This window comes from Lithobates pipiens, unplaced genomic scaffold (assembly GCF_037356315.1).
Source record: "Lithobates pipiens isolate NorthernLeopardFrog02 unplaced genomic scaffold, aLitPip1_a1.2 Scaffold_1, whole genome shotgun sequence".
Taxonomy (NCBI): Eukaryota; Metazoa; Chordata; class Amphibia; order Anura; family Ranidae; genus Lithobates; species Lithobates pipiens.
Genome location: NW_027507685.1, coordinates 25,856,824 through 25,882,134, shown reverse-complemented (window position 1 = coordinate 25,882,134; position 25,311 = coordinate 25,856,824). Strand labels below are relative to the sequence as shown.

The window sequence follows — 25,311 nt, the reverse complement described above, 5'->3', positions numbered from 1 at the left end:
ATTTTGAGGGTTAAAGCAGGTGGTGAGGAGGCAACATCTCACCACCTCATCACCTGTAAAATGTCCACTGTGAATCACTTTTCAAAGGGGCGGCAGTAAAGCCACACATGTAAATGAGACCTGAGAGTTGAGACTGGGCTGTTGTAACAAATTAGGAGTGGCAATTGAGATTCTTACATTTGCCAATTCCTGATGGGTTCTCTGTAAATTTGAGCTTGGTGCAGATATTTATTCACTAAAAATAACATCAAAAGTCCATTCAGATATTTGCATTGTGGAAAGGTGGGTCAGTTCAAGGCTCTGTGCGGTGCATTCCGGTGCTGTTTATTGTGAATGGCATCCAACGCATTGCACAGTAGTGACCAAAGCTTGGCTGATGCTAGAGTAAGTACATGGAAGCTGGAAGCAGTTAAAAGGATGGAGAAGATCAGATACAATAAGGAATGAAAATGGCAAGTGTTGACGACACAGTGCTCTAATGAAATAGTGGTTGTAAACCCTCCCCTATACCCAGCGCAGTGACTGGCCTCAGGTGATCCACAGAGATGAATACATCCTTGTACATAAGCTGTGCCTGTCTGTCTATAGCCGTCTTTCACTTTCATCCATTCAAAGTGCAGAATTTACACAGGAAAGCTTTACTCTGAAAAGCAGCGGGCGGAGAGCTCTGAGAGCTGATTGAAAAGCAGGGACACACCCCCTCTTCATAAAGCACACAAGGGACACACCCCCTCTTTATACAGCACACAAGGGACACACCCCTTTTCATACAGCACACAAGGGACACACCCCCTTTTCATACAGCACACAAGGGACACACCCCCTTTTCATACAGCACACAAGGGACACACCCCCTTTTCATACAGCACACAAGGGACACACCCCCTTTTCATACAGCACACAAGGGACACACCCCCTTTTCATACAGCACACAAGGGACACACCCCCTTTTCATACGGCACACAAGGGACACACCCCCTTTTCATACGGGACACACCCCCTTTTCATACGGGACACACCCCCTTTTCATACGGCACACAAGGGACACACCCCCTTTTCATACGGCACACAAGGGACACACCCCCTTTTCATACGGCACACAAGGGACACACCCCCTTTTCATACGGCACACAAGGGACACACCCCCTCTTCATACGGCACACAAGGGACACACCCCCTCTTCATACGGCACACAAGGGACACACACCCTCTTCATACGGCACACAAGGGACACACCCCCTCTTCATACGGCACACAAGGGACACACCCCCTCTTCATACGGCACACAAGGGACACACCCCCTCTTCATACGGCACACAAGGGACACACCCCCTCTTCATACGGCACACAAGGGACACACCCCCTCTTCATACGGCACACAAGGGACACACCCCCTCTTCATACGGCACACAAGGGACACACCCCCTCTTCATACGGCACACAAGGGACACACCCCCTCTTCATACGGCACACAAGGGACACACCCCCTCTTCATACGGCACACAAGGGACACACCCCCTCTTCATACGGCACACAAGGGACACACCCCCTCTTCATACGGCACACAAGGGACACACCCCCTCTTCATACGGCACACAAGGGACACACCCCCTCTTCATACGGCACACAAGGGACACACCCCCTCTTCATACGGCACACAAGGGACACACCCCCTCTTCATACGGCACACAAGGGACACACCCCCTCTTCATACGGCACACAAGGGACACACCCCCTCTTCATACGGCACACAAGGGACACACCCCCTCTTCATACGGCACACAAGGGACACACCCCCTCTTCATACGGCACACAAGGGACACACCCCCTCTTCATACGGCACACAAGGGACACACCCCCTCTTCATACGGCACACAAGGGACACACCCCCTCTTCATACGGCACACAAGGGACACACCCCCTCTTCATACGGCACACAAGGGACACACCCCCTCTTCATACGGCACACAAGGGACACACCCCCTCTTCATACGGCACACAAGGGACACACCCCCTCTGCATACGGCACACAAGGGACACACCCCCTCTTCATACGGCACACAAGGGACACACCCCCTCTTCATACGGCACACAAGGGACACACCCCCTCTTCATACGGCACACAAGGGACACACCCCCTCTTCATACGGCACACAAGGGACACACCCCCTCTTCATACGGCACACAAGGGGCACACCCCCTCTTCATACGGCACACAAGGGGCACACCCCCTCTTCATACGGCACACAAGGGGCACACCCCCTCTTCATACGGCACACAAGGGGCACACCCCCTTTTCATACGGCACACAAGGGGCACACCCCCTTTTCATACGGCACACAAGGGACACACCCCCTTTTCATACGGCACACAAGGGACACACCCCCTTTTCATACGACACACAAGGGACACACCCCCTTTTCATACGGGACACACCCCCTTTTCATACGGGACACACCCCCTTTTCATACGGGACACACCCCCTTTTCATACGGGACACACCCCCTTTTCATACGGGACACCCCCCCTTTTCATACGGGACACCCCCCCTTTTCATACGGGACACACCCCCTTTTCATACGGGACACACCCCCTTTTCATACGGCACACAAGGGACACACCCCCTTTTCATACGGCACACAAGGGACACACCCCCTTTTCATACGGCACACAAGGGACACACCCCCTTTTCATACGGCACACAAGGGACACACCCCCTTTTCATACGGCACACAAGGGACACACCCCCTTTTCATACGGCACACACCCCCTTTTCATACGGCACACACCCCCTTTTCATACGGGACACACCCCCTTTTCATACGGGACACACCCCCTTTTCATACGGGACACACCCCCTTTTCATACGGGACACCCCCCCTTTTCATACGGGACACCCCCCCTTTTCATACGGGACACCCCCCCTTTTCATACGGGACACACCCCCTTTTCATACGGGACACACCCCCTTTTCATACGGCACACAAGGGACACACCCCCTTTTCATACGGCACACAAGGGACACACCCCCTCTTCATACGGCACACAAGGGACACACCCCCTCTTCATACGGCACACAAGGGACACACACCCTCTTCATACGGCACACAAGGGACACACCCCCTCTTCATACGGCACACAAGGGACACACCCCCTCTTCATACGGCACACAAGGGACACACCCCCTCTTCATACGGCACACAAGGGACACACCCCCTCTTCATACGGCACACAAGGGACACACCCCCTCTTCATACGGCACACAAGGGACACACCCCCTCTTCATACGGCACACAAGGGACACACCCCCTCTTCATACGGCACACAAGGGACACACCCCCTCTTCATACGGCACACAAGGGACACACCCCCTCTTCATACGGCACACAAGGGACACACCCCCTCTTCATACGGCACACAAGGGACACACCCCCTCTTCATACGGCACACAAGGGACACACCCCCTCTTCATACGGCACACAAGGGACACACCCCCTCTTCATACGGCACACAAGGGACACACCCCCTCTTCATACGGCACACAAGGGACACACCCCCTCTTCATACGGCACACAAGGGACACACCCCCTCTTCATACGGCACACAAGGGACACACCCCCTCTTCATACGGCACACAAGGGAGACACCCCCTCTTCATACGGCACACAAGGGACACACCCCCTCTTAATGCGGCACACAGGAACAGAGCTGTCAATCAGCTGGATATCCCTCCCCATCACCCTTTTTCTATTGGTGTTTGGAAAATTCATCAGGAGGCACACACTATAGAGGGATATTCTTCATTCATATTTCATGTCTGAGATTTAGAAACACTTTAACTACTTTAACTGCAGCAAAAAAAAGTCAGGCAATTGGCCTTGCTGTGCTTTCTGGCAGGGCTGTACAAATCTTAGGTCTGAATTGACAGAAATATAAATCTTTTTGGCAGATATATTCGCTCCTATAGATACATTTCTATAGTGTAGCCTGGGGATCAGCTTTATACAGAGACATCACTTCTTTTTTTTTAATGTAAGAAGCTGCTGTTCTCTATCTGTTGGTTACAACACATCGGCACACAGTAACTGTAGTGTTCCTCCTGGTCTTGTTTCACTGCTCCACAGAGCTTACTGTGAAATGCCTCTTCCAGCCAAGTCTTATGTTATACCAACTGGTCGCCTATTTAGTAAGCCTCATTTTGCCCATCTGTTGAAGCAGATGTTCTCATCCTGGTTCCAGCTGTTTGAGAATGGCAGAACGTATGGTGGTTTGCAAACCACTGTAGGTGTTTGATCAAACCCTTTACTAACCTATGTAAGGGCATGGCCATGGGGTATGTTTTCAGAGGGAATATGTTTGTAAGGGTTCTTTTATATCATGATGTATTTTTACTGTTTGGACTAAAATTTTGAATAAAAGCACAGCTATATACACCAATCAGAGCTGCGGGGGACTCGGGAGATTGAGATTCGCAGAAGTGGTTTCCCTTTGGACTTCAGCAGATAATTTCTCATCACCAGAGCAACGTTTATCAGCATGGACAACAGGAAATTTGAGAGTAAACACTCTTCTTTTAAGCTAGGATTCCACTATTGCGACCCCCCCCTCCCCCAAAGTCGCGACTTTGCATTGCGATTTTTGATGCCAGTGAAAACCATGCGAGAACAAGTTGAACCAAAGTTGGAAAAAAGTAGTGCAAAACCCTTTTTTGGATTCGCTGCAACTTGAGTCACACCAATTAGAACGGGGACCACGGGGAAATACATGGATTTTGACTTGTCATGCAACTTCACATGTGTCAAGTTGCACAACAACTCGCATTAGTGGAAACAGAGTCTTACAGCTATGCCTTAATTTTTTTTTTTTACAAATTTGTATAATGATGGGGTTGCGTTAGGCCAAGTTCACATATGTGCAGCAACGGGTTCGTGCCCGGGGTCCAGTGGGTGTCTGTTCACCGGTTCAGGTGCGATTCAGGTCTGAATTTTTACGTGAATTCCCACCTTAACCGACCCAAACACACAAAGAACTCCTTTGCAATCTGTTTCACAGCCATCCTGGATCTGTGTGAGCCGGTCACACTCGCCTGTCATGCAAATTTGGTGTGGAGAAACCCAGCCTTAATATGTGAAAGCAAACATGTCTGGCTTTCCCACCGACAACCATTCAGCTTCCTCTGTTGATTTTCTGACCTGTAGATGCAATGTCTAGAGGACTTAAGATGGCCATACGTTATACAATTACCTTATTCAATTTTCTTTAGATTTACCTTCAACTATGTAGTGCGTGGGCGATTGCATACAAATTAAAAGTGTTTAGGTTTACTCTCGTATATTTATATGGTTTTGGTAAATCTAAAGAGAATTGTTCAACATATGGCCAGCCTTACTATGCTATTATAGTTTTAAGGATTTGATAGATTTGTGTTTTTTTACTGGTTAGGTTTTCTGAAAGTGACACTGGAATGAAACTCTCTGCACCACTTGATGGCTGTAACCAATGACAGCGTCACAAAATGTAAACAATGGCTGCAGCTTGAAGTTGGCTCTCTTTCCTCTCACATACTGATTGGCCGTGAAAGGAAAAGGAGAGTTAGGCCCCTTTCACACTGCGCCGCCCATAGCGTCGGCATTTTACCGTCGGATTTGCGGCGCATTTTGGGCGCTAGCAGGGCACTTTTAACCCCCGTTGGCCGAAAAAGGATTGAAAGCACTAAAAGGGCTATACCGCCGGCAATGCGCCACTATAGGCGTTTTGCCGGCGGTATAGCTGCACTGCCCCATTGATTTCAGTGGGGCGCAGCGGTGGAAGAGTGGTAAACACACTGCTCCTTCACTGCTCCAAAGAAGCTGCTGGCAGGACTTTTCCTGACATCCTGCCAGTGCACCGCTCTAGTGTGAAAGCCCTTGGGCTTTGCAGGCGATACTTTTAGCATTATAGCGCCTGCAAAACGCCCTCAGTGTGAAAGGGGTCTTGCGTCCCCATTGGCAGCTGCACGACTACTAGTGTTACCAGATACCAATGTAACCCAGCACTATTGTTCTGGTCACTTAGTACCAATGCAAGCCAGCATCAGTGTCCTGATTGCCACCATTACCAGTGTTAACTAATTCCAGTGGAATCTAGCACCATTGTCCTTGTTGCAAGCCACTCCAGTACCAGCGCCATCTAGTAAGCCAGCACCACTGTCCTGATCATCAGCCACACCAGTATTTGTGTTGCATACTACCAATGTAACCCAGCACCAAAAAAATGTATACCTGCAAGGTTTTAAATTATTAGTATGGTTCATAAGAGCAGCAGAAAGATTTCAGTCAGATTTTAGGTATTATCCTTTAGAAAGCCACTGTTCATGAACGACCACCTCTGGTTTGAAGGATGAAGAGGTTTCCTGCTGAGATTGTCGGGCATGCTGTCGCCAAATGTCGAGGTGATTGCATTACAAATGGGATTATTTTGCATGTTTTTCTACTGTCCTGGCGTTCTAGGGCCTCCAAAAATGTGATAGGAAATTAGATGCCTATTTTATCCTTACTGAAAGCCTTAAGGTGCTCCTTAGATTTTGGGTTCCCCATGTGACTAGGCATCAAGTCTCGCATTATGGTATCTCCAAACTCAGGAGGAATAGCTAAATGTGTTTTGGGGTGTAATTTTAATAACGCCAATGCTGTGTGTTAGAAATATCTAACTTTCTAATAAAGTACAGTTTCCTAAATTTTTCTAAAATGTGTGTCAAAAAAAATAAATTACTCGCAATGCCTCTTAAAAATACCTTGGGTGAGGGAAGTCTGCTTTCCAAAAAACTGGTCTTTTTTTGGGTGTTTCAATTTTCCTGGCACTCCCGAGCCTCCAAAAATGTGATGGGTAGTCAGGAAATCAGATGTGTAATTTATACTTTTTGAATGCCGGTGACGGTGCTCCTTGGATTTGGGTTCTTCTGTGTGGCTAGAGTGCAAAAAAGTCTCACACACGTGATGTGTGACTTTGGATGTGTTTCGGTGTCTAATTTTAGGTTTGCCCATGCTGTTTTGTCAGAAAAAATGTTAACAAAATGAAGTTTCATTTACTTCAGTTTCTCTAAAACCTTAGACAAAAAAATTAGAACTTCAAGAAAATTCACCATGCTTACAATGTATCTTGGGGTGTTTACTTTCCAAAAAGGGGACATGGAATTTTAGGGTTTCACGAAATAAGATAGACAGTGAGAACATTAGGGATTATAAATTTCAAATATACAGTATAAACTGTAGTTTGTAGACGTACACTTATTTGGGAAAAGAAGCAGAACACATTTTAGCCTAAATTTATAAAGAGTAATTATTTGCAGTGTTGTATGACCGAAAGTAAGAATAGGGTTTTTTTTCAAAATGTAATACCCAATGGTGATGGGAATGGAGCTCTCTTTTTCCAAAAAAATATCATATTCATTTGTTTTATATTGTTGCATGACAGAGTATTTGTCAAAGTATCACAGTGCTGAAGCCAGAAAAATGGCCTGAACAGGAAGAGAGGTTAACATGCTGGTCTTCGATAGGTTAAAATGTAATTCTAGTACGATTTTCTTACATTTTTGTGTGCAGACTGGGGAAATATTGGAATCTCTGAATTTGCCCCCATTGGGAGAGGATTTGCTTCATGATCTGTCTCAAAAACCGTATACACTGAAACCGAAAATGATAGGAAATCTTAACGGACATAGGCAGCAGTAAAACACTTAGTACTGTGGGGACATGTAAGGACCTCTTTGGGTTTCTATTTTTGTTGTGTGTCGCAGTTGAAGCGATTTCTTCAAATTTTCAAATGTAACTTCGACAAGAAATAAGGGGAAATCTCCCCAGAAACTGCCCTACAATACAAACTTAGCCTTTTCTGATCTATCCAAAATGTTAACACAACATTTAATATTATACGGTATTAAAGCTAAAGCCAAAAATTTACTGCATTGCAGCTTACCAATCATTAGATGTGGTGGCTGCATTTGTTTTCTTGGTTAGGGCCCCCCCCCCCTCTGTTTTCACCTGGTGATCTGGCCAATAAAGCTATCACATCGAAGCCCTTGTACACACGGTCAGAGAATCCATCGGAATGTGTCCTATCGGACCGTGTCGTCGGATAATCCGACTGTGTGTGGTATGCATCGGACTGATTCCGTCGGAATATCCGTCGGACCCAATTTTCCAACATGTTGGAAATATTTCCCGACCAACTGGGCCGGTCGGACATACTCCGATCATGTGTAGAGAATTTTGATCGGACCAGGTGCCACGCATGCGCAGATCAAATTCCTACATCAAAGATATTGGCTACTAGCCTGAATGTAGTCCCATCATAACGAAATTACGTCATCGCGTTCTGAAAGATCGGATTTTTCGCCAACTTTGTCCGACCGTGTGTATGCAACAGTTTCGGACAACATCCGACTGACAAAATCCAAAGGGCAAAATCCAATGGATTTGGTTGTGGAAATCTCTGACCGTGTGTACAGGGGCTAAGAATTGGCAAACTGCAATATAATATTTGTTTTTGGGTTTAATACGGCTTGAAATATCAAAATGGGTTACCACAGCATGGGTTTCAGCTTGCCAGCAACCAAGCACTGTTTGGCTTGGTTGCTTACAGGCTGACATCCATGTTGGCTTTTTTCTTTCTCCTTTTTTTTTAATCTCTTGGGAATTCCAATTTCTATTGAAAGTGTAAAAGGTGTTACGTTCCTATCGGTGGCTTCTTTCATTGAAATAAATAACTGGGAAATGCAGCTTTTGAGAAGTGACATGGCCATCTTCGTTCTGGCCTCATCGAGGTGGTCAAGCACTCAATAGTTTTATGGTAAACTGCTCGCCATGTTTCCCTCTGTTCTGCCCATTGCATGCATTGCTGAGTTAATCCTGTTGAGATGCTGAGCATTTGATGGTCTTAAATGTCTTTTTAAATCTGTGTAACCTGTCCTCTTACCTGTTGTCTGCATGATTATTTCTCTCTTATTGCCTCCATCCTGTCCATCGCTGCCTCATGCACACAGGAGATTCAGGATGAACACAATGGCTATCATTCAGAAACGGAGGTCGAGCAGGTGGCAAGTTCTACCCCTCTATTTTATATCTGTTAGTGCATGCTTGTAGGTTTAGACCCATGTTAATGCAGCCTACCCATTTACTTTTCCATATTAATTCAGTTTACACATCATCATCATCATCCATGTAAATAATGGCTTCAGGCTGATTATTGTGAAGGATGTATGTGCTTTGCCAGTTGGGAATGTTCTCCAGAATGCAGAATTTTACATTTCAGACTTTTACATTTACAATGACAAAATAAAGTAATCCTATATGAAGGAAATATCATGGTGACCATTACTGACTACCTTTACAAGTTGCTAGTTCCATGGCTGTCCTAACTATCTTCCCTACCTAGCAAGATGATGTATGCAGCCCACGAATCTCCCATTGGCATTTCTTTGGCATTAGTGATCCACTAACTGGTGACATTGTATGATGACAGCCAGGGTAACCAGCAACTTTTAAAACATGTAATGATAGTAACAGATTTATATAGTGATGGGTTTATTTTAAATGCTATACGGTGTATATGTATTTATACTCTAGGACAGGACTAGCTTTCTTCCGGTGCTCCATCTCCACCCCCAGAGTATAATAATATTTACATGTCCCACCAAATCCACCCACGTGTTGGTTTGTCTGCATTAGGAACAATAGATTGTAAATTCCTTCAGGGTCAAGGACTGAAATCATTGGTATATGAACAAGTTATGTGTTTTTAATATGTGTTCTAGAGGCGATTCAGTTCGCATTGTGCGCTATATAAGTATTTCATTCATTCATTAATTCAATATATTAAAGGGTCTATTTATAAATGTTTTCACACAACTTTCACCCAAGATGTACAAATTTTCTAGTTGGATTCGGTTGGGAAAAAGTGTGAACCCTGTGTGAAAGTTGTGCGACTCTTGAGTGTAAACATTTATAAACGGACTCCTAAGGTACCCACGTTCATGGTTTTATTTGTATCTTTCTTTGGAATCACATGATGTGCTAACCCAGGGCTCAAAACTTCAAGTCCTGAACTACTAGCCAGGCCTCAAAGGTTACTCGCCATCAGTTTCCCCGCCAAACCACTACGTCGCCCCTAATACTACCCCAAACACTCCCTCATAAATTATCTCATAAATTTACACTTAAATGTGTTATACAGAATTCATTTTTAAAAATAAATATTAACAACGTTATCTGTGTCTGCCAATGCAGCCTACCCGTGTCCGCCAATGCAGCCTACCTGTGCAGGGGAAGAGAGAGGAGAGCCGCCACCAGGATGATCAGAGTGCCGGGAACAGCTTTCATTTCAATAGCTGTGTGTTCCCTGCTGCGTGCTGTCAAATACAGCCCCTCCCCCCTATCCGGGGGATCTTTTGAAAGACAGATCACCCGTCCCAGGATTGGATGGGTGATCTGTCCTATCAAAGTGCCTGGACAAAGAGGAGTGGCTGTGTGGGACGGCATGTGGCAGGGAACACACAGCTATTGAAATGAAAGCTGTTCCCGGGGCTCTGATCATCCTGCAGTAGCTATCCTTTCTCTTCTACGATCGCTGGGAGAATGGCTCCCAAACAACCCGCCTACTGGCGGTGATGGCCTCCCCCTGCTCCCAGGCAGCCATAGCTTGCCAGCACTCAAAATCCACTTGCAAAATGCGAGCAGGCCGAGTGGAACATTTGAGGCCTGTGCTAACCCAAACATAGACAGAAACGTAACTTAACTTGAACCCCGTTAGGGCTCAATTCACTGTACTCACATTTTTTGTTCCCATGGAGAGGAATGGGAGGCTTTTGGTGATGCAATTATTTTGTAGCGACTATGCTACACAATTACTACATCAACCTATAAAGAATTGTATATACCTTTTTTTTTTATTTTTTATTTATTTTTTTTTTTTTTTAAGCTGAAAACCAGGAATTCAGCAAAAAGTGCAGGCACACTATGATTGAAGTTCAATCTGGTACATGTCCCCTCCGGAACTTATCCCTATTATTTCTGTGTGACAGGTTTGTTGCACCCCCAGAGGACACGCTGCGACTGTGTGATGAAAGAAGCACACGCAGTAGCTCTGCCCATTCACCGAAGCCTTTGTATTTTGTGAATGAGTTCACATAACACAAAGGCTTCTGTAAATAAGCAGAATGAGGGGAGGGGCAGGCATAGCAGTTCTAGCAACTCTGCTCTTGAAGGAACTGAGACCACAGTAAGCAGTGATGGAGCTCCTGGAAGTTCTATTGGTGGAGCACAATAAACCTGTCAGATGTGAATAATGGAGATAAGTCTACAAGGTAGCAGGCACCTCATTAGACTTAACTCATGGTATGCCTAAAGTAGCTGAATTTCTGGAATTCAAATTAAATATGGTTGGGAGTATTGGAAAAGACTATGCTGCTTTATCAAGACACCTGCCAAGAGAGAAGTTTAGGAAGCATTATAGTTGACCTCCTGCCAGTTGTCAGGCTCTGCCTTCAGTACTTGTTGACTAGCTGACTCAGCACAATCCTGTAACTAATGAAGTCAGAATGGGGTTTATTTAATACGACTGGAGAGTGCAGAATCTAGTGCAACTCTGCATAGAAACCAGTCAGCTTCCAGGTTTTATTGCCAAGCTGAATTTTGAAGCTCATTGGCTACCATGCACAGCTGCACCAGATTCCGATTGCTAGAGTTTTAGTAAATCTGCCCCAGTGTTTCATCTGAATACTTATACCAGGACATAAAGCCTGACAGCCTAATGCTGCGTACACACGATTGAATTGTCCGGTGGACTTAGTCCGCCGGACCACAGTACACCGGACAATTCGATCGTGTGTGGGCTCCAGCGGACTTTTTCATCGTAAAAGTCCGGCGGACTTAGAAAGTAGTTTTGACTAAAAATTTGTCCGCCGGACTTGGCTTTCAGCGGACAATCCGTTCGTCAGTGTGCTAGTCCGGCGGAATAAGAATGACGCATGCTCTGAAGCAAGTACGAGAAGGAAGCTATTGAACTTCCTTTTTCTAGTCACGTCATACATGCTGTACGTCATCGCTTTAGAAATCGCCAGACTTTTGGAGTGTCCATGTGTGGCCAAGTGCGTTCGTTATAAAGTCCCGCGGATTGTTTGTCGGACCAAGTTCGCCGGACAATTCGATCGTGTGTACGCGGCATAATTGTCAGCAACACATTGAGGTATCAAAATTTTATTTTCCAATAATTGGTTTAGTAGAAAAAAAAATTGCAAATGTACGTTTAAAACAAAGGTTTGAATAAGGCACAATGGATGGCAAAAAAATAGAATGTGCACAAAATTTCACACAATAAGCCAGGATAACCACTTGCCGACCACCCACAGTACATGTATGTGATTACTTTGATGTTAAATACAGTTATAGCAGTAGCTGGCTGCCATAACCTAGTATCATTTTGTACTGTGGGCACCCGGCTCAGCCTCTTAGCGAGCTACTGACTGAGGCGGCCGTTCCCCGCCCCTCCACAGCTCAGCCCTCCAATGAGGAGGAAGCAGAGCTGACTGCGACTGTCAGTCTGCAGCCCTCTGCTCCGGGAGCTATGAGAACCAAGCCATCGGTGGTGTTCGTTCGCACGGTTCTCAGTGCAGAGGCGCTGGGGGACAGATGCACAGCATTGGACCCATGCTGCATCCACCGAGGCAAATATGAAACTGAAAAAAATACAATTCCTTTACTCTTTTAACATGATCTTTCACATTTTACAAAACAATTGGGCTAGCTTTAGGGGTTTTAAAAAAAAAAAAAAAAAAAAAAAATGTCAATTCAATAAAGTGTATTTTTTCCCCAAAAATTTAATTTGAAAGACCGCTGTGCAAATACAGTGTGACATAAAATATTGCAACAATCACCATTTTATTATCTAGGGTCTCTGCTAAATAAAAATATATAATGTTTGAGGGTTTAAAGTAATTTTCTAGCAAAAAAAAACTAATATACGCTGGGTTCACACTATTGCGAATTGGATGCAGTTTCCCCGCGTCTAATTCATATAGCAGGAGATTGTGACTGACTCTCTATGGAGCCGATTCACACATTTCAGCAGCGGCTCCGGTGCGAATTGCACTGGAGCCCTGTCCGTCGTGTCCGTCTTTTGGTCCGTTTCAAAAATTTGGGCTGAAATCGGACCTGAAACAGTGAATGGAGACGCACCGGACTCGTTCTCAAGTGTGAACCCAGCCTAAAACTTGTAAACTAAAAGTTCCAGAAAAGGCCTGGTCAGAGTGGATATGGAGGTTCACCTAACTTACACACTCGAAGCCTCATATCTGGCAGCTAGACTTTTCAAGACTGGATCAGCCATAGGAGTCTTCTTCATGTTTCTCTCCTTTCTTTACAGAAGGACAGCAGATGAAGCCAAAGATCAGCGATGTCATGTACAGGGTTGTAACCTGGCCAGGTTTCAGTCAAATTTAGTAAAAGATTAAATGCGCTCATGGGTGCCCAGTGTGATCAGTAGTAGAGGTCGACCAATATATCGGCCGGCCGATATATCGGCCGATATTTGCAGTTTTTTAAATAATCGGCATCGGCCGATTTGTGCTGATAAAAAGCCGATTTAGAACTACAGCGGGACTTTGAAATGACTTCTGTATAGAATGGTCTAAGTTGACTGAGTCGTCATAGCAACCCTTTCCTCCACTCTGGGCAGGCTGCCAAGGAAAGAACAGAAAGATACAATGTTTACACTTGAATGAATTAAAGTGGTAGTAAACCCGCAGGTTTTTTTTTTTTTTTTTTTTTTTTTTTCTGACCTGCAAAGCAAAAGGCATAATGAGCTAGTATGCACCGCATACTAGCTCATTATGAAATACTTACCTTAGAACGAGGCCCCGACATCCTGCCCGATCCACGCCGAGGGAGCTGACATGCTCCCTCGGCGTTTCTTCCGGGTATCGCGGCTCCGGCGCTGTGAGTGGCCGGAGCCGCGATATCGTCACTCCCGCGCATGCGCGCGGGAGATTTCAGTCCGGCCGCTCGGCCGCTGCCGGATTTTGACGGCGAGAAACCCCTTGTGCACATGCGCCGCTGTAGTCAGCGGCGCATACCGAGGGGAATATCTCCTAAACCGTACAGGTTTAGGAGATATTTTTTTTACCTACAGGTAAGCCTTATTATAGGCTTTCCTGTAGGTAAAAGTTAAAAATTTGGGTATACAAACACTTTAAGTCATCTCTGTGTGTAGAAGTTCTCAGTTTAACCATTTAAAGACTAAATCTTTTCTGACACTTGTTGCTTACAAGTAAAAAATCCTGTATTTTCTGCCAGAAAATCACTTAGACCCCCCCAAAAAGGATATATATTTTTTTAGCAGAGATCCTAGGGAATAAAATAGCGGTTGTTGCAATATTTTATGTCACACGGCATTTGCACAGAGGTCTTTCAAATGCATTTTTTTGGGAAAAAAAATACACCATTTAAAAAATAAAAATAAAATAAAAACAGTAAAGTTAGCCCATTTTTTTTTTTTTTTTGTCCAAAAGTTTTGACTACCTGTTTTTATTTAATATATATATATATATATATATATATATATATATATATATATATATATATATATATATATATATATATATATATATATATATATATATATATATATATATATATATATATTTTTTTTATCTAAATCATACATACAAGTAAACTGATTGGAGCTTTGTTTTGTTTAATAAATGTTTAAGTGTAAGAAATTTTCTGTATCACGTATGAAGGCCGCTTTCACACTGGAGCGGGCAGGCGTTGATGGTAAAACGCAAGTTTTAGCGGCTCTTTACCATCATTTTAGCGGTGCTATTTGGCTGCTAGTGGGGCACATATAACCCAGCTAGTGGCCAAGGAAGAGGTTAAATGCGCCCATGAAGCACCGCTGCCAAATCGCATTGCATGCGCTTCGGCAGTGGTGCCCATTCATATCAATGGGCAGGAGTGGTGGAGGAGCGGTATACACCACTCCAAACGTGCTGCTTGCAGGACTTTTTTTTTAAGATCCTGCCAGCGCATCGCCTCCGTGTGAAAGCACTCTGTCTTTCACACAGACTGCAGGGGAGCCATTTTACAGGCACTTTACAGGCGCTATTTTTAGCCCAAAAGCGCCTTAAAACACCCCAGTGGGAAAGGTGTGTTAGATCAAGGGGGATTAAAAATAAATAAATAAATAAAATAAAATCGGCCTAACATATCGGCCCAAAAAAATCGGCATCATATATCGGCTATCGGCCGCCATGATTTCTAAATATCGGCATCGGCATCGGCCAGAGAAAAACCCATATCGGTCGACCTCTAATCAGTAGGTCCATGTGTGGTCCTCTCTGTCATCTTGTGTAGAGTATACATACTCTGTGTGACCAACTTGAACCCGCTGACTGGATTCTGTGGCGGGAGACATGTAAACAGTTGAACCAATGTTTGCGGCTGCATACTCTGAATTTGTCAGAAACCTAGACGGCAATTAAACTTTCTGTCATTATTTCCTGTTGCCTTGGTAAGCTGGATACCAATCAACCCACAAAATGGCTGACCTTTTTAGGTAAGACAGGTACATATTAAACAAAGAAAATCTTGTTTTGAGCTGCACAATCCAGACAGTGCGGATCCTTGATTTGAAACGACACATTAAAAACCTCTGTAATATTTTCCTAATTGTGTGCTGAACACTTTCCTTGTTGGCTTTGACAAGCATTGCCTGACGACATCCAATCATTTTTTATGGAATTTTTTTCTTGCTGGTATTGCTGTCTGTTTCCTCTGGATCAACTTAGTACATTTTCTAGAAGACTGATGAAATAGACCATTGGTTATAGCAGCTTGATTTATGACTTGGTATGTTTTTTCCTTGCAGTGCTTTATTATTTATAAAAGAAAATAAAGCCTGCGTCTGCCAAGCAACCTTTTCACAGTCTGATACGTCTACTTGGGCTTTTTCCTTTTTTTTTTTTTTCACAGCTGAAACAACCTTAGCAGAGCCAATTGATTTGTGTGATATTGATTTTAACATTCGGCTTTTCCCAAAAGAAGCAGCTAGAGATCAGTCCATATTTTAGTTTTTTTTTTGCATTTACAGAACTATAATATCATATTGCATAGTCTTAAAATGGGCAGTAATGGACATTAATGCTATCACTTAATTTGCTAGGAGGAGCAGTAAATTGTCCAGTGCTCGATAAATACACAATACTGTGTAAGTCCAATTAAACACAGGGAAAGCCTCCTTGCTTCATGGGAATTTAGCCTGTTTTTCACCTGGTTTCCGATCTGCTCAGCTGCGACTGGAGGAGCTAATGTACGCTTCAAAGTCCCCTTTCACATAGGCTTTCTGATCAGGTCCGCCTGTCAGTTTTTCAGGCGGTCCCGATAGGACACGCCATTCGTTCCTATGGAGTGGCAGATGTCAGCAGTGACATGTCCTCTGACACCCGCTAGGATCTGATCCGATCCTCTCCGTGAAATCCAGATGGATGGTGACCCTATTTTCCATCCGTCTGGCAGATGAGATTGTATAAAAATGGACAGGCGCTCTGTTTTCATCCATAGAGGATAGCGGGGCTCTGACGGGTCCTTCTCTCTGCACAGTAAGCGCAGATGGAGCCTGTCATCCGCATGCTCAGCAGGGATTAATGGATCAATTCTATGCTGAGCAAGTAGAGTCTGCCGGGCAGACCGCCTGTGTGAATGACCCTTCCATGGGTCTTGATAGTTGGATAAGGGTGGAGTAGATGGTAGTACAGGGATATATATTCAAGGGTGACAGAAACCAATGAATCACTGAAGCAATAACTGCTAATTTATGCCTTTTCATTCTTTTTGTTCTCATGCTGCATTGTGGTAATTTTTATGTACCCGTTTCATTATTTTGCATATCTTTTTAATCTTGTATGCTGCTCATTAAGACATTATTGTGTATTGTATTCATCAGGGTAGATTGCCATTAAAATTCCAGCCAATATTATTGAGATGCAGTCGTTTGACAAGCAAACACCAAAATCGCTGATGCAAAGCTGGCTGGGAAACTTGCTGCTTAAGCATGATAAAATTTGTTCTTGTCGATAAAACAGCTTTCCACCTTTTATCTCTTTTTTTCATTGCATTGGCTAGAGCTCCACCCCCTTCTAAAACTTACCATACATGGCTAGATTTCTCTTACTCAGCTCTGCAAGTGTGAATGGAGCAGTTTATCCTGCCACCTATTGCATTCTGACAGCTGGCAACTGTGGCTGCTGAATACGTGAACAGTGATGCAATCTGATTGTATGCAGGTTCTTCGGTATTTTTATTTTTTTTTAATCAAATTTTGTTCAGATCTAGAGGCCACCTGCGGCTCAAATACTTGATTTAGGAGGTATAGCATTAGTTTTCACTGCTGTCAGTGCTTCTGATTCCATTGTGACAGCCAGGGCTTGACTGTGTACTTGGCCTTATTGTGTCCAGGAGTCTAGTGGAGTCTCCATTGGAATACATGAAGAATGCATTCCCGAGGGAAGAACCAGAGAATTCGGCTCACGACAGAGGCCTTATTGCCACCGCCAGACAGCATGGGAAGAATTTTCCCGGTCAGGATCCTGCAGTTGAATGAAATGAAAGGGGATCAAACCCTGCATTGCTTGCTATGTTCAAGGGCATTCAGGAAAATGTTCAGGAGATTGATACTGCTTTTATCTCTATTTTCAACTTGCAGCCAGCAGATGGAGCTCTAGTGGCTGCTGGTTTTCTGACATGGACAGAGCATTATTTTATAATAAGCTGTCCAGATCTGTTCTGGAAACGCACACATCTGAGTGAGTTAGGCTGGCCATGCATGTTCGATTTTCTTGTACAATTTTCCTTTAAATTTACCTTAAACTATGTAGTGCAAGGGTCTGCCTAATGGGATACAATTGAAAGTTGTTTCGTTACTATTAAAGCAAAAAAAGCAGCCCAAATCTGAAGAAAATTCTACAATCTCATACAAATGTCTACATGTCAAACCAATTGGTTTCATATGCACTAATAGTAAGGGGTCCATCATCACTAGACTGTAGAAATTTGTATGAGATTTTAGGATTTTTTCAGATTCGTGCTGCTTTTTTTTTTTTTTTTTTGCTTTCTTTGGTCATCTACTAGTGATTCACTAGTATTGAGCGGCAGAAATTGTCCATTCATTTCCTTGGTGCCGATTCTCCTTTTTTCTGATTATCTGTCATTATAGCTTTTGCAGACATTCTCTTATGATGCCACTATTACTATTATTCTTTTTTTTTAGTTAGAATTTTTTTATCATCTTGAATTTTGCATTAGCCCTTTTGATAGCTATATATAACTGTATGCTTGGTGCTGAAGAAAATCATAGTTTGTGGTGCATGAGCATTAACAAAGATGTATACAAAGCATGAAGCGCCACAGCCAATAACTCTACAGCTGGATGCCCATATGTTATGTATGTGAATCTGTTGATGATAATTTAGCCTTGCAATGATCATAACCTCAAAACCTAAGACTTATTTATAATTTCTAACCCTTAACCTAACCTTACTAGTATTACTTAACCCTAAAATAAATCCTAACCCTTTATCAATGACCCTTACAGTTGGTCCACCTTGGTTTAATTTAAGATTTCTTTGATCAGATCACGCATTAGGAAGGGAATAGTAGGGATGCGGAAGCCAAAAAAAGGTTACCTGTCAGTTGTAGAAAGTAGTTCTCACATCTCTTTGGTTTCAGTTCATGAGACCTAAAACCAGCATGTTTAGGTTCCATAACTCTTAGCAGTTCTGTTATGGAACCTGCTGTCATAGCTCCATGTTATGTAACCCAAATGCTGAATTTCAATCTATATACTGTGTGACAGGTACACTTTTGCTGACTTTTGCACATTCTAATTTCCATTCCCAAATTTACTGGTTAGATTGCAATCAACCTAGCTTACCAGTTTAAATCTGCTTTAATTCCAAATGGTAAAAAAGCCCTTGTACGCCAAAATGTCAAAAACTTTGTATCAGTGGTAATACCTGTGACACCAGTACAAGATACCCCATGAAAAAAATGCATTTTCTTGAATGCAATTGTTAACCCAAAGCAAAAACTCACTAAAAACTAGCATTTTTACTAAGCCTGTGTCATACTAAGCATTTACTTGTACTTGTGCAAATGCTCTAATACTAGAACCGATACCTTCAGACTGAGTTCACATATGTGTGAGCCAGTTTCAAAGCCCGGCCCCTTTGCAATTTCGTTGAGTGGTCAGGTGCAATTCCAATGCCAGTTGTAGTGTATGAGATTAGAATTCACACCTGAACCAGACAGAAATCGCACAGGACTCTTTTTCAAATCTCACTGTGACCTCCCACACATGTGAACAGGCTGTCAAAACGAATCTCTCCGCAAGTGAAATCTTTGCGGTTTTCCCATCAGGTTTCATGTATGTATGGTGTGAACTAAGGTATCGGTAACTGGCATCTGCAAGTACTTGAGAAAGTATCGGTACTCGATCTTGAAAAACTGGCATCTGTGCATCCCTACTTGGACTCATCTTAGGTCGTGCCATGACCAGTTACACTTACATCCATTGCTGTTAAAGAGGAGAAAACTTAGGCCAGCCATACACTGTTTGAATTTCGGCTGATTCAGCAGGCACTGGCTGAAATTTGAACCATTAATGGGCAGGCTGAATGTACCAAGTTTTTTTTTTTTTTTTTTTTTTTTTTCTTTCTTTCTAAAGATATAATTGTTTTTATTGTTTACATACAAACGAAGAAACAGACAAATACATATATAGCATTAAAGGAACGAACAGTGCTCACTCATCAATGAAGTACAGTTGCATGGTATCCAGTCAGTGAGTACAGATCAATAGAGGAGTTTCATTGTTACCTTCTAAATTCCAGTATGACGACTAGAGGTCAGCTAATTTTCAGGGAACTCGAGGAGCAGGTGGTGTAGTGCGATCTGAACTAACCCATGGATTCCAGATCTTATGAAACTTTTTTGGGCATCCTCTGGCCTCATACGTCTATTTGTATAGACATCTGGGGTGCCAAGGTTCGCAATCTGTGGTATAGAGGTATAGCTTGATTGACTATTGTGAGCCAGAAGGCTATAATAGGTGAGGATTGGGCTTTCCGATGCATAGTTATCGTTTTATTTGCATAAAGCAGAATAATTCTTAGAAAGGTTTGTACATTCTTAGATCTACCTTCATCGTCTATATATCCCAGCAGGCATCTCAGGGGATTACGGATTACAGATGTTAGGCAACTGAGTGAGGGAGCTGATAAGGGCCGTGACCCCCTTTCCTAATTTCCTAATCAGTGGGCACTCCCAAGTGGAAAAATGTACCATCAGCCATGCCACATTGGGAAGCATGTTGCGGAGGGCAGTCTCTTTAGTCCATGGAGTAAACAAGGGGTAAAGTAGGACCTGTATAATAATTTGGTTTGAATGACTTTATCACGGGAAGAGATGACAGACGATACCTGGAGGGCAAGCACTTCCTGCCAGATATCCTCCTTCAGCTCTGGTATGTCAGAGCGTCATTTATTTTCTGTGGTGCTAATCCTAGTTTGAAGGAGTGCTTTTTAGTACGTGGATACAAGTTTAGTGTGAGACGTGTCAGTCAATAAGCTTTCGAGTGGGGAGGGTTGGATGTCTATATTTCGATGGCCAAACTGTGTCGTGGCGGTATGGTGTATCTGCAGATATCAGAAATAGGCCATAGAAGAAAGGCTAAAGTCCCTGTGAAATTCGGCAAAGGAGCGAAAAACTTTCACTATAAATAGGTGGGAAATCAATCTAACCCCCGCTTGAACCGGAACCTCCCGTCTGTTCTGCGGAAGAATTCTGGTAGATCTGGGTTACCCCACAAGGGAGCATTAGGGGAATACGTAATATGCGTTCTGGATGGCAGTAGCTTCGAAAGACCATAGGGTCCTAGATAGAACTTTCGTACCCTCCCGTCCTCTAGTGGAGAGATGATTTATTCAATTTTGGAGAGATTCATAGGAAGTGAGAATGGCTGCCTCCAATGCTGTTGCCGCATTGTTTTCCTTGGGGTAGAACCACCACTGTGCATGGGCCAGCTAAGAGGGCACATAATAAGTTTGAAGGCAAGGGAGCTCCAATCCCCCCTCCAAATAGTTGTAACTTGTGTCTTTTGCTATTTTAGCCACCCCTCCCCTGAAAAGAAATTTAACAAGAATCGTGCTAGTTTCTTTAAATTTCTTTTGGGGGATGTATATTGGGGAGGCGTTACTGAGAATAAATATAGAAAGCGTGGTAAAAAAGATAATTTTTAAAATATTTATTCTACCCAGCAGTGTCAGTGGAAGATTGGCCCAGGTCTTAAGCATATTCCTCATTCTAATAATGAGTGGATCTAAATTAATTTTTGATGTATGAGAAGATAGGCCGCTGTTTCTCAATACCTAGGTAGCGAAAGGTATGTACAATCTGTAATTGACATGAGGGTGGTAGTGTAATTGGGGTTGATTGGTCTAGCATAAACAGGGATTTGTCCCAGTTTACCTGGAAGCCAGAAAAGTGTCCAAAGTGCTGGATAATATCCAGTAGAGTAGGGAGTGACGACTGGGGGTCTACCAAATATATCAACATGTCGCCCGCGTATAAGGTTACCTTTTCTTCCAGGCCCCCAGTCGTCAGTCCCACGACCTCCCCACTAGACCTATTGTATCTTGAGTGGCCTGCATCTTGTTAAAGAGTCGCTGTAAATTAATTGAAGTAGATCTTCCAGGGATAAATCCTGTCTGATCCACTCCAATGACAGTAGTAATGACCATATTTAATCTCTCCGTAAGTACTTCTGATATTCCTCCTGCAGGCTGCTGTGAAGGAGTGTCACTGAGTGCTGCAGGTAGTTGATCTCCGGTGGCTGTGTAGAGGAAGAGCCAGGCACAGGGGGTGATCAGGGAAGCTATGAGCGAACGCTGGTACTGCAGCCGGGTGGAGCAAGATGGCCGCCGCTTGTGGAGTTAGGCCGGAGCCACAGTCTGTCTCCCAGGCGGCGCTGCAGACACGGAAAAATGCTGCGATGTTGGCCTCGAGCAGCGCGCCGGCTTTCTGGTGAGTGCTGTGGAGGAAACAAGGTGGGTCTGCTGGAGAAGGGATGCCAAGGATGTATAGCAGGATGGCAGGAGCTCTTCAAAAACATGTCCTATTTAGACTACCCTGACTGTACCAAGTTGATTGATCGATCAACTTGGGTGCAACCAGCCTGTCAAATTCCCTTCCGATTATCGCAAGCAGCTGCTATAGCCACTAGCGATGATCAATGTCTTTTCCCAGCCGGAACGACTTCCTGGCTGGAGAAGACTGTCTCGGCTGGAGGGTTTCTCCTGTCAGTGCTGTCTGTGTTGATTGGGGGGGGGGGGATTGTGCGAATTTCTTTCCTGCAACGTGGTTACAGAAAATAAATTTGCACGGTCTGTGCCCTGCCTACCTACATTGCTCCAAATCTTACTTTAATGAATGTATCTCTGCTATTTTTATTGTCTGTGCTGCTTTATTTTGCTTGGGCTTCATTCAAGCTACACAGCTAAGAAGTATTGTTGCTTTATATTTGTACGCACTGCAGTACACTATGGCCATTGTTCAATCTGTACCTAAACTTCCAGGGTAAGTTTTAAATATCAATAAGCATGTTAGAATATTAAGTATTACTATGCTATAGCTATGCAGTGTTTTGCTCAGAACTGCTAAAATCAATGTCTACCATGAACATTTAGCTGTAGAATGTGCAAGCAATATATCAAAAACCCATTCTGCAAAATCAGTCTATTATTTATAAACGAATGATTGTAGAAGGAGGTTATTCAGCCTGAATACCACTGTGCTGCTGCGAGTACAAGTTCCATGTTCATTAGTAAGCATGCACAGCCTGCAGAGGACTCTAGAGCTCAAGAGGAGTTTCAAAAGGCTGCCGGCTGTTTACAGATGGTGGATAATAATGCTGTGTGTTGCTTACTTTTGCCAGGCTTTAAGAGATGGGAATAAGCTGGCTCAGATGGAGGAAGCACCATTATTTCCCGGAGAGTCAATCAAGGCAATTGGTAAGTTGAAGACCAAATTCATGACATATGTTGCTTGTCAGATAATTTGGCAAATTTGATATTGTAGGAGAATGGCAATCTAATCAACGTTGTAAGTATTAACTAAAGTACACCTGTAGTAAAAATCACAGAATGAAAGTATGCAAGCATCCTATAACTGGTAGCCTACAAGGTGGGGGCTCTACCATGCATCCCATTCCTCGATGTTCCAATGCTCGGTGCCTTTCCAACTAATTCCACAGGGGTGGGTATAGTAACAGAACCTCATCGCCTAAGCCAATGAGTAGAGATTTTCTTATTTAAATCCATGTTTCACATAGAGCTCTGAAACAGGTTTTTGTGAGCACCTCTAAGTTGTCTGTAGTTTTAATTAAATTCCTGTTATATTATGTAATGATTGCCCAGGTTAACATTGTGCCCAAGAGAAAATAATAATTATGTTTTGCAAGGGAACAGTTATAGGCTTATGGCCTAACTTTTACCAAAAATGTGCCTATGCAGATATGGGACATCTATAGATAAAAACAAACTGCAGCCTTGACTAAAGTTGAATAATGCCTATCTATTGCTATAGGTGTAAGCTATTTACATATCTTAAGAAGCCTGACTGGATACTCCCTGGATGTTGCTATGATAGGCCCAGCTATTCATGTTCACTATCAGAGGAGTGAACTCCCAAATGCTGAGCTCAGAGCTACTGCATCAGAAGTGAAAGGGCCCATGTCAGGGGGGATATATATATATATATATATATATATATATATATATATATATATATATATATATATATATATATATATGTGTGTATATATATATATATATATATATATATGTGTGTGTGTGTGTGTGTGTATATATATATATATATGTATATATGTGTGTGTGTATATATATGTATATGTGTGTGTGTGTGTGTGTGTGTGTGTGTGTGTATATATATATATATATATATATATATATATATATATATATATATATATATATATATATATATATTCTATCTTTGTGACAACAAATTTGCTGTCCCGTCAAAATAACGCAACACACAGCCATTAATGTCTAAACCGCTGGCAACAAAAGTGGGTTCACCCCTAAGTGAAAATGTCCAAATTGGGCCCAATTAGCCATTTTCCCTCCCTGGTGTCATGTGACTTGTTGGTGTTACAAGGTCTCGGGTGTGAATGGGGTGTTAAATGTGGTGTTTATTGCTCTCGCTCTCATACTGATCACTGGAAGTTCAACATGGCACCTCATGGCAAAGAACTCAGAAAATCTGAAAAAGAGAATGTTGCTCTACATAAAGATGGCCTAGGTTTATAAGAAGATTGCCAAGACCCTGAAACTGAGTTGCAGCATGGTGGCCAAGACCATAAAGCAGTTTAACAGAACAGGTTCCACTCAAAACAGGCCTCGCCATGGTCGACCAAATACCTGCCAGGAAAAGTGTTTGTGATTCAAAGAAAATCCCACTAATAACTTCCAAGTTAAATACCAGACTCTCTAGAAACGTAATGTGGCTGTTTCAAGGTGCACAATAAGGAGGCTCTTGAAGAAAGATGGGCAGCATGGTCAAGTCGCCAGAAGAAAGCCATTACTATGCAAATGCCACAAAGGATCCTGCTTACAATTCACCAAACAGCACACAGACGAGCCCCAAACCTTCTGGCACTAAGTCATTTGGAGTGATGAGACCAAAATTGAGCTACATATAAATGCTACATTTGGAGAGGCGTCAACAAGGCCTATGATGAAAGGTACACCATTCCTACTGTGAAACACTAAGGTGGATCGCTGATATTTTCGGGATGTGTGAGCTACAAAGACGCAGGAAATTTGGTCAAAATTATTGGAAAGATGAATGCAGTATGTTATCATCAAAAAATGCTGGTGGAACATTTGAATTCATCAGCCTGGAAGCTGTGCATGGGACATACTTTCACATTCCAACATGACATTGATCCAAAACACAAGGCCAAGTTGACCTGTCATTGGCTACAGCAGAATAAAGTGAAGGTTCTGGAGTGACCTTCTCAGTCTCCTGGCCTCAATATCATTGAGCCATTCTGGGGAGATCTCAAACGTGCAGTTCATGCAAGACAGCCCAAGAATTTACAGGAACTGGAGGCTAAGAGGAATGGGCAGCTTTACCATCTGAGAAGATAAAGAGCCTCATCCACAAATGCCACAAAATACTTCAAGCTGTCATTGATGTTAAAGAG

General features: G+C 43.4%; 1 protein-coding gene across 7 annotated transcripts in view; it reads left to right on the top strand.

Annotated features, from left to right (window-relative positions):
* MTMR1 (myotubularin related protein 1) overlaps positions 1 to 25,311 on the top strand; it is a 141,943-nt gene that overhangs the window by 32,391 nt on the left and 84,241 nt on the right. For 3 of the 7 annotated variants that reach the window (XM_077486581.1, XM_077486507.1, XM_077486667.1), the window contains one exon: positions 23,017 to 23,092. In XM_077486581.1, coding sequence (XP_077342707.1) covers positions 23,017 to 23,092 — 76 coding nt within the window. Of the gene's footprint in view, positions 1 to 9,019; positions 9,074 to 23,016; positions 23,093 to 25,311 lie in introns of all 7 variants that reach the window. The other 4 variants (XM_077486430.1, XM_077486261.1, XM_077486343.1 and 1 more) reach the window with 2 other exon arrangements.